At 48.6% G+C, this 16705-nt stretch overlaps 4 protein-coding genes across 4 annotated transcripts; 1 reads left to right on the top strand and 3 right to left on the bottom strand.

Annotated features, from left to right (window-relative positions):
* Nucleotides 1–4156: 4156 nt before the first annotated feature.
* LTR64_006201 (uncharacterized protein) lies at nt 4157–4720 on the bottom strand (the record flags this gene model as incomplete). Its single annotated transcript, XM_064900535.1, has 1 exon — nt 4157–4720. The coding sequence occupies one exon, from the start codon at nt 4718–4720 to the stop codon at nt 4157–4159; it is 564 nt and encodes a 187-aa protein (XP_064753847.1).
* Nucleotides 4721–6610: 1890 nt separating this feature from the next.
* LTR64_006200 (uncharacterized protein) lies at nt 6611–8608 on the bottom strand (the record flags this gene model as incomplete). Its single annotated transcript, XM_064900534.1, has 1 exon — nt 6611–8608. One exon carries the CDS (start codon nt 8606–8608, stop codon nt 6611–6613), a length of 1998 nt encoding a protein of 665 aa, XP_064753846.1.
* Nucleotides 8609–12822: 4214 nt separating this feature from the next.
* On the top strand, nt 12823–14963 carry UME6 (DNA-binding transcriptional regulator ume6; the record flags this gene model as incomplete). The annotated part of the gene is made up of 2 exons (XM_064900533.1): nt 12823–12910; nt 12961–14963. 2 exons carry the CDS (start codon nt 12823–12825, stop codon nt 14961–14963), a joined length of 2091 nt encoding a protein of 696 aa, XP_064753845.1.
* Nucleotides 14964–15700: 737 nt separating this feature from the next.
* Nucleotides 15701–16501, bottom strand: LTR64_006198 (uncharacterized protein; the record flags this gene model as incomplete). Its single annotated transcript, XM_064900532.1, has 1 exon — nt 15701–16501. One exon carries the CDS (start codon nt 16499–16501, stop codon nt 15701–15703), a length of 801 nt encoding a protein of 266 aa, XP_064753844.1.
* Nucleotides 16502–16705: the final 204 nt, after the last annotated feature.

Raw genomic sequence — 16705 nt, 5'->3', positions numbered from 1 at the left:
TACCAGGTCTCGATACAACATTTCGTCATTCATGTAGAGGGCCGCGGAACTGCACTCTGTCAATGAAGAATGGCAGAAAATCTACCGGGCAGTTCTTTCCAGCTAGAGCTCCGTATGTTAAGTCCCTAATGCGGTGCGAAAGTCCAACAGCGAACCGCGTCACATCTTCTCAATCATAACTTATTAACGCGGACGAGCATTGACCAGAGTGTTTTCTGGCAGGCCACAAAGACCCCAAAAGGGAGAGAGAGATTAGCATCGACTTCTTCAAGCAGTTATCAAGTGTCTAAAGTGTTGGGCGCGCGCTGTTCCCATACTCAGGCTTGCAACCCACCGCTTCACTGGTACCGAATCTTGCACCTCGTGTAGGAGGACAACAATGTATCTCGCACAGCGGTGCATACGCAGAATCTGGAATGCTGTTACCTTTTTCTCTTAATTGAAGCTCCATGAGGTGTCGTTCTGAGGGTTCTTACATGACCGACCAAAGCAACTAACCCGGGAAATTTTTGGCAGAGCGAGAGTGATCTACAGTACCTGAAGCTCTCGGAAGTAGCGTTGTTTTGCACCTGACCATACTCTGTTTAACGAGATTCCCACAATACATCAAGTCTACCGCATATCTCTTTGTCAGTTGCAGCGGATGGAACCACCAGAACACTGTGGTGGATACCGCTTGCATTTCGAGGGATTTCGGAATTTTAGATAAGGTCAGCTGATGATAAAGATCGACGGTACTCATTCACCACTAAAGCCTCACTTTCGAGAAGTAGCAAAGCTCGCTTACCGTCACAGCCCTAGACGCGCGGGTAGATCGGACGCCTGACGAGCCTGAAAGTCGAGTACGTCTAGTTGTCCTTCCTACTCTGTGTCGGTGCGTCGTTGAAGACCATAGCCGAAATGCGAGCTCCAACTCGTGAGACAGTACGGAGCAACTTCATGTCCAGATTGGCCTTGTCAGCTGACAGATCAAAGACGCTTGAAACGAACATTTATAGTCAGCACGAATAGTGATGTGTCTACTACCTATATGGCATTGAAGCAACCAATTCATGCCTTTGCCGCAAGTTCTCCATCAATAAAGAATGATGATCCTCGCTCCTTTTGAGTCCCGTCTTTCAGTTCACGACGAATCTTGTAGCAGAGATACACACCCGCCACTTGAGCAAGTGATTATTCATCAGGTACGTAGTCTCAAGCTTAGCGACTGTCAACAATGAATCGTTCAACGAAATTGACGGTCTACTGGACTAAAGGTTCTGAGATTAGGCTTGAAGATTGAGCTTGTGAGCAAAGGCCACGTTGAAAGAAAATCTCCAGTTTGTGCCTTGTCTCTAATGCAGAAGCTGGCAGTTGCACCATTCATAATCGAATAATGTGCACCAACAAGTCGTTGATTCCTGGCCGAAAGACATGGCCGCCTCGTCGAGCTGAAAGTCGCCCATGGTCCACGCAAGTATACGCTGTGTATAAGGACATTGATTTGCCTTCTCTATCAAGCTCAAAATGGCTAAAAGATGGTGCAGCCACAACCACAACCAGTGCTGTCCAGAGACTGTCAGCCAACAGAATCACATTATGTGAGCAATGATCGGACTTTTACGTGTTGAAGTGTCAATGGCAGAAGAACACGTGCGTTGTAACGATTCTGCGATATGGCTAGAGAAACAGAGGCCTCTGCACGCTTATATCGTGGCATGAACGGCGTCTGCTCTACAAAGCCTCTGGTCGTCTAGCGCGACGTCCGGGACGACTGGAAGGACGTGTACCGGAAGTAAGCAATGGACCAATGATTTGTATTAAAGACAAGCTTGCTTTACCGGAATCTGACACGGAAGAGAGTGATGCAGTACAAGATGGTCTTTTCTCAGGAGTATGGACAACATGATTCGTGCTGTGAGACGAAAAGAAAGGCGGAAGAGAGGCAGCAAAGTGGACAGCCGATCAGAGGTGCAGGATCGTTTAGCGTGTTTCCGGCATGCCAAATTTGGAGCTGTCCAGTCGGATGCTGTGCTGTTGTTAGGCAACCCCAGCCCTACCAGAATTTGAGCCCCTTCTCTCCCTTCACACGTTCAGGATTGGTACGTCATGATGCTCAGCAAACAATGAAGCGCGTCCATGAAGTGTGCTGCGACCTGCGCGTGCAGCGGTAAGTCCAGGTTTAGCTTTCCCCTTGCATCGACCATCCAGGAACTTGACCCTCACAACAGGGCACACCCTTCGTGCCTGATCTCGCCTGTAGCTTGATTTGCTTTTACCTTCCAGCTTACGCGTTTCGCCAGACACTCACTGCGACCTTGATGTTGCAAAGACTTGATTGACCGTAGGCAGGCTTGACAGTCTTTTGGAGAAAAGTGCGCTAAGAAAGCAACTAAAATATTCTGCCTGTTTCGCTCCACTCCAACGCCTGATTTCCTGAATTGGCAGCCTGTGGGAGTCATAGTTGCCTGACGAATATATGACCAATACTTGTGGAAGTGTCGTTCTCACTTCCTACATAACGTCACATCTAACCAGCAAGTGTCTTGTCTACTTCCTTCACAGCCAAAAAGTACAGTAAAGTCGTCGACTGAATCGTTGCCAAGGCATAATTACATACCCGCAAAAGTGCCTTGACGAGCTCAGCCTCAACTTATCCACATTTGAGCCACCCACTACATATACCAGACACTGTCTCTGAGCCAGCAACAATTACCGTTCTCGACCATCACTCCAGCATCAGATTACACCTACAATTTACTTTCACCACAAACATCAGTCTCTGACCGCATCCAACTTTACCAAAAAGAACGGACTACCAACAATATGTCTGCCAGCTCAGGATCGAGTTACTCCTACTCAGCCAGCAGTAGGTCGAGTGGGTCACAAAGTTCTCGAAGAGAATCGACATCGACACGATCGGACATGCGTCCAGCACCAAGACCAAAAGCAATAATCCATCATCACAACATGCCAACAAGGGAAACCATTCAAAGAACCAAAGACATGGATTCCAGGCGATGGACTTGAGCAACACAGAACGATTTGTGGAATTGAAATATAAGCGATGGCGTTATGGGAACACTGGTGATCATGTACGAAGACTTTTTGAGGGACAACTTGGGAAGGGCGCGTATTGGACTGAAGGAATAGACATCAGAAGATTTATCTTATGCACTTGAGTGCAACGGGGCTCGACTACTGCTATCGGCTCCTTGTAACATTTTTTGGAAATCAGGGAAAGGGGAACTATGCTGGACGCGAGTCTGTTGTACTTGTACCGTTAACTGCCTTGTGTTTCAGGACATTCAAATGAAATTTTGCCATATCATTGCACACTTCTTCCAGCTTCTGCTCCTCCGCTTGCGCAACATCGAGTTCCCTACTTAGTTTTGCTTGAAACAGTACTCTTGCTATCGTATCACAACCAGAAGCGGCTACCATGATCGCAAAACGTGTCGCCTGATCACCACAGAGTTTGCCTTTCGCATTTCTGCTGTAGATCTTCATGCGGTGCCGATCAAGGAAGGTGACGATGTTCGATCTTGCAGCAGCCAATAACTGAAACACGTATGCAAACACGGACGTACTGCGCATCACTTTGCATGCATGATGATGTACATTTGTGGAGGCCCGGGTTGGCTGCTAGGGTGTTTAGGTTGGTGATCTACCGGAAACTTCCAAACACAAACGCAAACACCTCCTTGATTAACGAAAGGTACAGAGCATGTGGTGTTATAGTAATTGAACATGGGAGGCATGGTGTAGTTATGTTCGTTGTCGTATGCGCTTGGGACATGTTTATACAGAAGTTTGTGGGCTTTGTCAATATTGGTTTCTCGTTACTTAGGGGGAACCTTGAAGCAGCTGGGTCAATACTCTTAGCGAGGCGATGGATATCACAGTCAAAATTCCCAGTAAAGCCGATAGTAGTGCCACAATGTGAATACCGCTAAGAGGACATGAGATGTGCAGCGATAAAAGAGGGAGGGATAATAGACCTTGATAACCATAGGGTGGATAATGACTTTGATTCCAATATACACGATTGTTCAGAAGATTGTACTTTAATTGAGGCTATCCTCCTACCATGAACGCTAAATTAACACCATTGTGAATGATTGATTGTTTCCTTAACCTCCAGCTTTTGTCACACATTCATGTTCTCGCACATGAATCACAAATAGACAGCCAGACCCAAGAAGAAGCTACCCATGACACCTGCAGCTGGTAGGGCTAGGGAATTGGCGGCTCCGGTCGAGCTTGCGGTGGCGGCGGATGCGGCGGACGAGGCAGCTGAGCTAGCACTGCGGGAGACAGAGCTAGCAGCGGAAGCAGCACTGCTAGAAACTGAGGCGACACCACTTGCGATGGCACTATTGGCGCTCGAGTTGGCTGATGAGAGGCGAGATTGGATAGAGCTGATGGCACTAGGGTTGGTGGCAGTGGCAGCCTCACTGCTCAAGCTGGCGGCTACGCTGTTGGCGGAGTTGACGATGCTGGTGGCTGCTGACTGAGCTGAGGAGATACCTGAGCCTGCGGCAGATGTGATAGATCCTAAGCCTGAGGTGGCTTCCGAGACCACAGAAGAAGCTATACCGCTTGCTTGTGTGCCCAATGAATTGACAACAGAGCTGGCAGCGGAGGTAATGACGCTGCCGACAGCGGAGGTGAGTGCATCAAATTGAGCTGCGCCCAGGGTGGCTGCGGTTGCGAGGAGGAGTGGTGCTGCGACCTTCATCTTGTCTGATTGATAGTAGTGAGGGTTTGGTGTCTGTTTAGTTGGGTGCGAAAGTAGTGAGAATTGTTTTGGTTGACGGCTATAAGTTTGGAAAGAGGAAAGAGATAACTGGGGAAATGAAACTGCCTAATTTATAACAAGCTGGCAACGACAAACGGCGCAGTTACTCCTGCCAGTCCTCGTCAGCATTAATGCTTGTCCGCAACTGCGACCAATAATGACGGGTACGTGATTTCCGTTCGAGCTTGCGGCTTCATGCTTGATTGCTTTGGGGCTGAGTAGGATGTGGCTAAGCCCAACTTTGGTCGCAATTGAAGGGTGATTACTGGTTTCCGCCCGAGTATTGTGGAGTGATGACGCTGTTCTGATGCTGCCAAGCGTTTCACAAGCCACGACTCCGACCTGTGTCAGAGCACCGTGGCGAGCAGCCTGAACGATACTGAGTTGAGAGTAAGGACCTACCAACTTCCAAAACTCAATGCTGTAGACGCGGCCAGCAAAGTGATAGCCAAGATTTCCGCTCTGTAAAGCTTGAGAGCAAGTACCAGTAAACTAGCTGTATAGCAATCTGAAAATGGCAGCAAAGTGATGCTTGTCTACTACTTCGAGAAAACTGCCAATCAGGTTTTCCAACAAGTGGACCACCGAATACCGTGCCAAAATGCTTGGTTGAAAAGGCGTAGGAACAAGCCGTCGAATGCAGCTTCCCGAATTGTACGACCGTTTTGCGAGATCTTGAGCGTCGATTGAAGCATGCATCGAAGTGGCCATTGCTTCTAGTGTGAAATTACGAATGAGACGTGATTCCTGTATCGAAACCAGGTGTGTATTCATTCTTCGGTGAACGGATGAAGTAGAAAGCTGGACAGACTAGATTGCGATAAAGAGTGTGTTTATTAAGAGGAAGTCATGTTTCCTATCAATCTTTGCAAGACTAGGATCATCGAGTCCAGCATCAAAGAGACAACGATCGAGGCCATTGTCCTCGTGGTAGAAAATTACCGCTATGAACGCGGTGGTTGGAGCTCACCACGGCTATAGTGCTTAGAATCTATTTTCAGGTGATAAAATCGTTCATGTTCATGTTTACTCGCTACCATGACTTTGCGCTCACAACTGATCACCACCGACGCAATCGTCAGCTCCCGCATACCCCATGGTGACTAATCCCGCCGAAGCAGATTCAAGCCCTCATCAATAGCTCCACGGCGATGCACGTACCACCATTTCGATCACTTATGATATGGGGATTGAGGCGTGATCCAGAAGTACCTGCTCTATCCGATGCAGCACTAGTAATGTGATGGCTCAAAAGTGGCCAGACTGTCGAACACTGGTATTGTGATATGCATCTTGTTAATCAGGCCCAACGAGCCGATTGGACTCAAGATCACAGCGCTTATGCAAGAAGGGCAGCGGCAATAGAACGTGATGAAGGCATTGAAGCAGGGAAGAAGTATGGAGCACGAGTACGAAAGTCTCAATCGAAGCAAGCTTCGCTCTTGTCATTACTGGTCTCAAGACTATCTAGAAAATTTTGATGGCCACGCTGGTGGCTCACCTTTCATCGTGCTATCGACGATGCGAGTTTGTCATGGCTCAAACCATGTCTCGGAATATCCTCCTCTTCTTGCGAGGCAGGGCAAAAACTTTGCCCATGGGGTATCTTTGAAATAAAAACGAAACGATTCTGTCTTCAGTCGCTATGCAAATGTAATAGTAAAGATGTGTGAGCTTTTTGGCACGATGGCTATACTGCTGTGAATGAGGTTCGCTGAATGTATGGTGGTCGTGAGACCGGTGAGATCTTGATAGGAAATAGATGCAGGTGTACATTCTCATGGTGAGCAAACATGATAGTGGTGTGTGGAACGGCTTCCCAAACGTTGTCTAGATGGCAGTAACGTTGTTCTTTTTCAATGCTTTGGCGAGCATGAGCTTGCGCATCCACTCAACTCTGTCCTTGCTAGAGGTAACAGCAAAATGGTGATTGCCTGACTTGTCAAACAACTTCTTGTCCTTGTTGTCCTCAGGAACAAGAGTAAAGGCAAAGCTAGGTTCTTTGGTTGCTGTTCCAGAGACCTTAGCAAATGCTGACTTGAGCTTGGAGTTTGATGTTATTGTGTAGGCGTGGACTTCATATTCGTCTACGTCGATAGTGTCGAGAACAGTATGGTTGACGTCACTGTTGTACATATCTAGCTTGTTGCCGTTGAGTTGAAAGTAATTATCTTGCCACTCGTGCCTTAGCATACGAGTGGTCTTTCGTTTTCGCATCCAACCTTCGTGGTTCGCAAGGTCGATTTCGCTGGTGATAGGTGGCGTCTCAATTACCGGGTCAATTGCTGGCAGAAAAGATGGTTGTCTCCGACGGCTAGGTTGAGTGGAAGAGCATCGTCGGATTGGCTCGAGGATGGTATTTTCTAATGGAACGCCATATCTCATCTCTGGTGGAACTGACTGAGAGACCTCGCGTTGACAAGGATCAATAGGAAGAGCAGTCACAGGCAAATCAGTGACTGACATAGGCGTGGCAACCCTATAGACGTCCACTGGCGAGGCAACACCACCATAATGGAAAGGATCTTTGCGAAGTGCAGCTTTCAGATCCGATTGAACCTGAGTTGGGTTGCGGAGAGCGGAGATAGGTGTCCTATCAGGGCTGTCGCTCACTTGTACCACAGACGGTATCCAAAGTCGAGGTAGTTCTTGTCGAAGGTTGGAAGATTTGGCTGCAAATATCGCTGACGGAGCTGAGGGTGGAGACAGGTCCTTTGGTCCTCGAGTACCTTGGAATTGGAGATACTGTCGGACATGATCCTGCGGGTCTCGAGGCTGGACATTGTTGAGGTTCTCAGGAGTAATAGGAAGAGCTACTGGTCCCAAGACATCTGAAGAGGCAGCCACTGACGGTCCAACAGTTGAAGGAGCGACGATTGACTTTGCATCCAGCTGCTCGACTTCCTCTGCAAAGTCTTGCTTGATCTTCTGAATCTTGCGTTGCTGCTTTTGCCGTTTTGCACAGTCTTCTCCCTTTGAACAGACATGAGGCTCGGGAAGCAGCTGCTCAATAGCGACGATAGAGATTGACTCAGCGGGAGTAATAATATCCCGCATATGTCTACCATGTCGAGATCTTGATCGCTTCTGAGCTACAACGTAAGTTTCGTCTGCTCGGGTGGTTCGAGATAGTGACTTGCTGGACTTTATAGGTGAGGCAGTCAGAGGAAGTTGATCTTCAGGGTGTACCATGCTGCTGTTGCGAAGATGTTGTATCGAAGACATAACACGTCTACGCTTGCCGAAGGATTCGATGTCAATCTCCTTGAGATCTTCGAATTGAAGATCAAGAAGTACGGACCCATAGATGTCGTGGATGAGGAACTTCTCCACTACAGAGGATTCAAAACCTGCTTCGGACATCCAGTTGGCTACCTGCTGTGGTGACCAATTCCGAACCTGTGTCTCATCGAGTCGGGCAACTGCAGCAGGTAGTGAAGAAACGCGGCGTGCTTCTGGCTTAGTGATCGGGACAGGTGACAGTTCAAGGACTTCATGAGAGCTGTGCGCGGAAGCTGTTCTGAATAAATGTGGTCCTACAGGGCCCTTCACTGGGACTGGATCAAAATGAAACGTGAACCCTCCCAAACCAGCAGTATCTGGAGGTGTAGGTAGAGCGTCTAGTGACGACGTTGTGGAGTGACTGTCATATTCTAAACTTGCTGGAGACGATGTATCGAAATCGTCCTCGTCGTCTGTATCAAAGATGACTGTGGCTTCGGAAAGAGGTCTTGGTGCTGTTGATCGCCGACCGAACATGGCAGGCATTGTTAGCACTTTCTGTTGCATCTCTACGGAGAGAGTGTTGTCAATGAGCACACCTTCCATGGCGATAGACAATGGAAGGAATGTCTTTGGTAACGCGATGAAGCTTTGCTAGCAAACTCGGTGACCTCAAGACCGTGTCCAGAGGGAGAAGATACCATATGTATAGACGTCTCCATGACCAGCATGGGGGCACGCGCCTCCGACCCTGTTGAGATGGTGCAATGTGACGAATTGAGGATCAAGAGTGTATCCTGAGACTCGATGTCGTGAATAGTAGTCAAGTGGGGCAGCAGGAATGTGGGCGGCAACAGAGAGCACGAGAAAGCGTCCTTGGATCGTAGACGAGTGAAGCTAATGCACCAGGAGTGCAGGAGCTTTAGGCTAGGACTGCACCTACGAGGATCGCTAGGTCAGTGATATGGCCAATGGAACATGCCGAGGGCATGAAACGGCAGTCTTCTCCACGAAAACGCTCCACCAATGATCGTTAAAAATAACTTGGTCCTTCACCGACTCACCAATCAAGGTAGTAACCGCCCGTCTGTTCGATCTTGAGTTTTGAGCACTTTCTCTCTCCCAATCAGTTTACTGGTTGCATGGCATGGGCACGTTCCCTCCCATTATGCGTGCCGTACCACATGAAAGCTAGCCCGTCGTCTAACCTCCTGTTTTCCGAAAGAGCTTAGGTTGCTCTCTTTGTGACTGATATGTGACCCATTATCCTCGACTAGCAACAGCCTGGTGCTCGGAGGTCACCTTTACAACCAGGCTCTGGAGATCGTTGAGATGGTGCTCGAGTACACGCGCGGCCGATCCTTCTTGAGTGGACTTACATAAGCTCCGCTACAAATCCTCAGATTTCAAGTAACATCCTTACAAGAAAGGAACATAAACCCCGACTCGAGCCCTAGCACTCAAGTAAAGCACGCAACACAACATCCCTGCATATACAGCTCTCAGTGTTCGACGATACTCAATTATGTCAGTGCTCTCGGTACATTTCTCAACCTAGAATGCACAACATCGGTAGGAGAAAATCTTCGGACATTGTAATATGCTTGCCTGGTCCTACCCTCTGCGCATATTTAACCATGAAGCTTCGAGAACAGGTCTGACTGCTCCGCGACACATTCATGAGACACAAGATGGAAAAGGGCTCAAAGACCCTGTCCGTAGGCCACGAAACCGTTAGAAACTGCAGGGAGGCCGTTGTGGCATAAGCATTATCACACTCGCGTGACGTCGATGCAGGTACTTCCAAGACTGTGTGACTTGACTGGTTGCATTGTTCTTCTTCACAATCAACACATTATCACAGCATGTGTTCCAGTCTTTTGTACTCAGCACGTGCATCTCGACATGGGTCATCCTGGCACGAGTTAATGACAGTATCTTGCACATTTTTTTCTACTAAGGGACAAAAGAAAGTTGGACGTGTTATTGAATGGTCCCAACAGCAAAGCAATGCAAGGTCAGCTAGCAGATCTACCACTCATTCACGATGACTGATTGCTCGAGCACAAATACTTTCCGGAAGCTGTCTTAGACTTTCAATTTATCCCTTCCACAACACTCGAGGACACCGAAGTATGGTGTCAGAGCCTCGGTCGCCTCGACGGATTATACCAGGTATGTTCCTCGCGCATCGAGGACTGAACACAGCTTCAGATGCTCGTAACGTTACTCTTCCGTAGACACAAGGAAGGGCTTAGGAGCATGTGTGCAGAAATACTGGTAGCTGAATGGTCTTCTTCTCACTTTGTGAATGCATCTTTCGATCTCATGAGGTGGCTGGTACCGATCACAAAGTTGATGTCGTGTAAACTTACGGACAATCTAATCACGACCAGCATGGTGGAAGGCTAGCACTACGTATCTTGGGAATAGCGGTTGTTGAGTTCTGTATCGTGTGAGAAGCGGTATGGAATAAGCCGAAATGGATATCCTGCAGCGGACCGTCAGTTCATCGGCGTCTTCATGTGCTGCCGCTAGTCTGCCGAAGTTCTCCAGATTGACGAAAGCTTCACAAGCTGGCCAACCACCTTCATTAAGTAGTGAACGTCGGATCAATTTTTGATCTCGGCCGTGCCTGGTGTGAATTCTAGACCAGCATCGCTGAGATGGCAGATAGTACGCAAGACCTTGGAACCTGCAGTACTATCACTGATACGTGACTAAGTTCTGCGATCTCTGCTCTGCCAGAGTTCACAAGCTGGTCAGCTCATGCTGTCGATCGGTCATCGGCTGTTTGTCATGACCTTGCATTAATTCATGATAATGTCGTGGTTTTGTGTCCAAAGAGCATGCATTCGTTACATCAGTCGACGTTGAGGCTAACCCAAGATGATTACCCCAGTCTTTAGTGGTCTGTGCGTCTTACTTTTCGCTAAAGGAAACTATCGATATGTGCTTGAACAGCACCAAGCTAATGCACGACAGAACTTGTCATCACAAGATGTGATAGGCGCCACGGGTCAACGCCATCGGAACTGCTCGTGACCAATGAGCTGTGGGAACAGGTGTGATTTCGTGATCTGACCACTTATCAAGTGCTGTGTCTGATTTACCTGGCCAGAAGCAGCACGTTCTTGACGTACTCGATGTTCTCTTGAATAGTGCTAAGCACAATCACACCAGCTATGGCGGTACAAGTTATTAGAAGCTCGGGGATGTTGAAATTGCTTTAGGGGCAGACTACACATTTTCATCTCCTCTAGCTGAATCTATCTGATGTGTAATATTAGAAATGGCCTCGATCAGGGAAACGTGCGACTCTCACCGAGTAGCATGATTTAGCCTTCGGTCTTTGCACCTCTACCGTAGTGGCTTTGTGCTTGTTTCTTATCAAAAGATGACCGAATCATTGGAGCAGTTTATTCCTGAGCATTACAGAGATCTACCAGTCGATGCGAAGCACGAGAGAGACAATGCCCCCATGAGTTGATTGACCAAGGCATTCGTACATCCACAATATCGCACGAGTCAAGGTATTCGGACGCGGGACATGATCTAGCGAGAGGACATTATATCCACCCAGCTGCTTAGCCTGGCAAGTCAATGGGGTTATTGCGTGCATATTTACATGTTGTGTCAGTCTCAACATATGCCGACCTGGGTCGTCCAAGAATGACGAGAACAGTGGCCGTGGCACTACTGTGTATACCCGTGAGTTTCGTCCTATGTTGTATATGGGTCACGAGGACGTATTGAGTTCCTGATATCGTGGAGGTTCGACATCTCTTCATACCAGTCCCAGATGTCGCAAGTCATCAACCATTTTAAATGTTTTGAAAGGGTTCGCAACACCGTAGTCAATGGTGCCAAGGTACGGGATTCGATAAGCAGCATACAAGATAGCCTTTGTTAGATCAAGTGAGCTTGGGAGTTCTGTGAGCACAAGCAAGCTCTTACTCGAGTACTGGGCCGTGAGTCAAATTTAGAGCGCAACCGCCGAGCTCTTTAGCCTCTACCAATCACTGGCAGCGACGACAGAGCTGCAGATGCATCGTTCATTCCAGCCACTGAGAGGCTGGACTAGTGGGGAGCTACCGTCCCCACCTCTTGCTTGGCTTGACCTTGCCCAACTCTATGCAGACAAACCACAACGCTTCATGCGTCTCTCGACTCATCCTGCAGACCTCAAGCCATCCACTCACGTCGCGAGCACCGGACCTCCTGCCGACCTCAACCATGGCCATCTTGCTTGCCTACCTTGTTCTTCCCTACACACCACATGACAGAACAATGGCGCCTTTCCCATGGCCAAACAGGCGCGATATCTTTAGATACTGCATCCCATTGTAGCCTTCCCATTCGCTCACCTCAAACATCTCCTGCCAGTTGATCCAATCACATTGTTGTTGCGCGCTTGACTTTGTTCTTCGATCTTCGACCTCATCTGGTGTGCACTGTCGTTACTGACAAAAATAGATTCTTGCATATGCAAGACTGCCGCGTTGATACTCATATACACAAGTCTCATCTGCCGCCAGCGTCTGAACTACCCGTTCTCGCTCTCAGAGGCAGGACCGCTGTGACCTTGTTGGACTTGCAACTTCGTTGTCGTCCTTTGGGCACTTTGCAAAGACAGCTGGGCTGACTTTGCGCATTCACTCCTTAATATCTAATTCAGCAAAGGTGCAACGGCGGTCTCAATCTGTTCTTTCGTCTACCAGGGACTGGATCCCCGTGTCTGTATATTGACCACTTAATTTGCAGCTTACTTTGAGCGTTCTCAGAAGATAGAAGATCAAGTTAGACAGTTCAATAGCGTTATGGCACAGGCGGCAGAACAGCAGGCTTCGGCGGCGGGCAAGGTATCGTCGCCAAAAAGTTCAAAGATGCACAGAAGGTCAAGATCTGGTAAGTCGCATGCGTCTCTCGCTCGATCGATGAATACTAAAGAATTCCAGGTTGCTTTACTTGTCGTCTGCGGCGCAAGAAGTGTTCCGAGGAGAAGCCTAGGTGTCGAGCATGCCGAAACCTTGGACTCGACTGTGAATACAAGAGACCGGCTTGGTGGAGTAATAACGAAACTAGGAGGAAGCAGAAAGACCTGATCAAGTCGCTCATTAAGCGTACGAAGACAACTGAGAAGGCCGCTTCACAAGAGTCTGGGAAAGTACAACCACATGCGAGACATAGTATGCCACCACCAGACTGGAATCCAGCAAAGAGAGCGGACTCGGAGGAATCTGACGACTTCGACGATGGTATCATGGATCCCTCCTTTCCAAGCACTCCTGGGTACTACGATCCGCATGCACAACAGTACTACGCTGCCTCATTTGCTCATCCAGAACTCTATGGTCAAGGCTTCACCTACGAAGTTGACGTGAAGACAGAGAGGCAGATGTTTGTCAACGATATCCCAACACGTAGGGACTCATCGATATCGACGTTTAGCACTTTCATACCACCACCTCCACCTCATTCAGTGCTGCCCTCTTACACCGGAGACGACCTTCTACAAACAGCTCATTTCGAAACGCCCACTGACTGGCACGGCGAGGAGGGACTCGACTTCAACTTTTTCGATTTCTCACATGGGTCGCATCTACCTCAGGCTACTCAAACAGCACAAATAGAAGTAGACGAATGCGATCAGCCTCTACTCAACCACCTCATCGAGAACATCCTACCCATGGTGTTCCCCATCCTCGAGGCCAACCAGCATGGATCTGTCAAATCAGAGGTAATACTACCAGCACTTGAAACAAACAAAGCATACCTACATTGTTGCCTCAGTGCTGCTGCTATCCATATGAAGTCGATTGGGCTCAATGCTGTCGACAACGTGGACGGTGACATTCTCAGGCACAAGTTCGCATTTGTGCAGGAAGTTGTTGGCAACCTAGGTGCGGATTCGAACCATCAGCAAGTGCTCGAAGCGACTTTGGGTATGATTTCACTGCAATGTATTACTGGCCACGCAGAAGATCTGGAAAGAGATATTCCCTGGCACCAACATTTTCAGGCTGCAGTTGAGCTTGTACGGAAGCTCGAATTGCCACAAATATTGGAACAACTGCCACCTCAGCCTCACGACTGCCGCCCTCCGTTCAACATGACATTGACCGCATGGATCGATATCCTCGGAGCAACGATGATGGGACGTGCTCCCGTCTTCGCCGACACTTATCGAAACAGACATCTCGCAGCAGGCAGCACGGGACTAGCTGAGCTTATGGGATGCCAAGACAATGTTATGTATCTACTCTCTGAAGTTGCATGTCTAGATGCACTGAGGTTGGAGAAGAGGTTGGACGACATCGGTGTCTGCTCTCACGTGCAATCTCTGGGCCAACAGCTGGATGCCACTGAAATGTCAAACGAACTAATTCAGCAGCCATACTCAAGCTCTGGTGCCATCAGACCACGCCAGTTATCGCGCAACATCACGGCGATCTTCCGAAAGGCACTACGGTTGTATCTATGTTCCTTGGTTCCAGGATTTGATCGATTCGGGAATGCTGCTGTCAATCTGGTACAATCAATCACGGATATGCTGCAATTTATTCCCTCTGGACCGGATGGATACGATAGGTCACTGGTCTGGCCTCTACTCATTGCCGGCTCGAACTCGACTCCAGCTTCAGCATTCCGCAGGATCTTCTCTGAACGCACAGAGATGTTAGGTGTGGCAGGCAAGACTGGTAATCTGGGTCGTCTCAGTCGACTGTTGAATGAGCTGTGGAGGAGAAACGACGAAATTGTGTTGTCCGCTACTGTTTGTGAGGCCACACCTATTACGGCTGGAGCTACAAGTCCCTTGGCCCTCGGCAACGTCAATCATTCGCCACTACCATCAGCGAATGCAAACGTGGCCCACGGTGCTAATTTGCAACATCGACTGCAGGAAGTTCATTGGCGTGATGTCATGCGTGAGCACTGCTGGGACTTCCTATTGATTTAGTGTCTAACTTCAAGCACTGAAACTAACGTTAATGCCTAGCTCGGAGCATGCTCTCAGCTTGCGACAATTACTCTACTGCAAAGCAGGCACGTCGAAGCAGCCGTCTCCGACGATCGTGTTCGACAGGTCTGCAGAAGGCAACTCAAATTTTGAAGTGAATCCAGTACTGGTCGAAGAAGCATGGCTGCGATCGAGACAGCTCTCGCAGAGCACCGGCGTTATAAAACTTTCGAAAACTACCTTACGAAATCACGAATCTCTATTCAGCGTCGAAATGTTACAGAAACTTCAGGTACAAGATAATATTGTATGTAGGGTCCTGCTAGACAGGCTGGGAAAGTCCGAAAAATCATATGTCGATATGGTCAAGGGCAGGACCCGTGGATATGGCTAGGTAATGTGGGGAGCATGAACGAAGAGATATGTAGGGGTGTGTAGTGAAGCTGTTCTAGGTTGCCTTTACAGCAGAGGCGTTGATACGCTCTTTCTGATTCTGGAGGTATACCGTTAAATGAGCTGCAGGCAGGAAATTGATGGAAGGAAACAAATAAACCAAGCACACACTCGTTTTCTTCAAGCGCTTCCGCTTCCTCTCCACATAATTAGCACTTTTGAGTTGGAATGTACTTTTGATATTGATATACTAATGACATTCTAGAGAGCGAAGGTGCACGACATGCACGAGTACTCACCTTAACAAAGCAGGAAACTGCCAGCTTGCAACTATTGCGCAGCTATCACCTCCCCATCCACCCTCCATCCACAGTCAATATCTCTCCATTCACATATCGACTTGCCTCACTTGCCAGAAAAATAGTCGGGCCCTTAAAATCATCCGGCGTCGCCCACTTACCCGCAGGTATGCGTTCCAATATTTGCGGAGCTCTAACAGGATTGTTAATCAACGCCTCATTCATATCCGTCGCAACATAACCCGGCGCGATGGCATTGACATTCACACCTTTACTAGCCCACTCGTTCGACAAGGCTTTCGTCAGCTGGCCTACGCCTCCTTTCGCGCTGGCGTATGCTGGGACAGTGAGGGCGCCTTGAAAGGTAGCTAGACTTGCGACGTTGATGATGCTTCCTCTGTGGCCGGATGGGGATGGTGTACGAGTCAGCATGTATGCGCCGATATCTCTGCAGAGAGTGAAGACGGTGGTCAGGTTAACTTGGAGGACTTCGTCCCAGTCGGCTTGGGGGAATTCGTGGGATGGATGTCTGCGTTGGATGCCGGCGCAGGTGATGAGGATGCTTGGGTCGTGGTTGTCGCTGAGGATGCGTTTTGTTAGGGTGGCTACGTCGGATTGTTTGGAGAGGTCTGCTGTGTAGATTGTTGATAAGCGGCCGAGGGATTGGATTTGTTGGTGGGTGGTTGTGTTGGTTTCGTCACGTTGGATTAGTATTATGCCTGCTCCTGCTTCAGCGAGGGCGATTGCCATTGCGGCGCCGATGCCTCGTGTGCCGCCAGTAATGACTGCTGTTCTTCCTTCGAGGGAGAATATCTTTGGGTAGGATAAGTTTGAGCTTGATGACATCTTCGGATAATTTGAGAAGGCTGTCTATCTGCGGTAGGCCTGCTTCGAGTTCTATAAGGTGAATCTCCTAGCTTAATTTATGAATAATTGACTTTCCTTCTGCGGTCTTTGTGTCTCTGTGCTTGCGAAAGTTCCAAACAGAAGAGTGAAGCCCTTCGTTTTGTTTAGCTTGTTACCTACCTTCCACTACTGATATGGATCGGC

The sequence above is a fragment of the Lithohypha guttulata genome, assembly GCF_036872675.1.
Source record: "Lithohypha guttulata strain CCFEE 5908 chromosome Unknown scaffold_4, whole genome shotgun sequence".
In the NCBI taxonomy this organism is placed as follows: Eukaryota; Fungi; Ascomycota; class Eurotiomycetes; order Chaetothyriales; family Trichomeriaceae; genus Lithohypha; species Lithohypha guttulata.
This window is presented reverse-complemented; position numbering and strand designations above follow the sequence as displayed.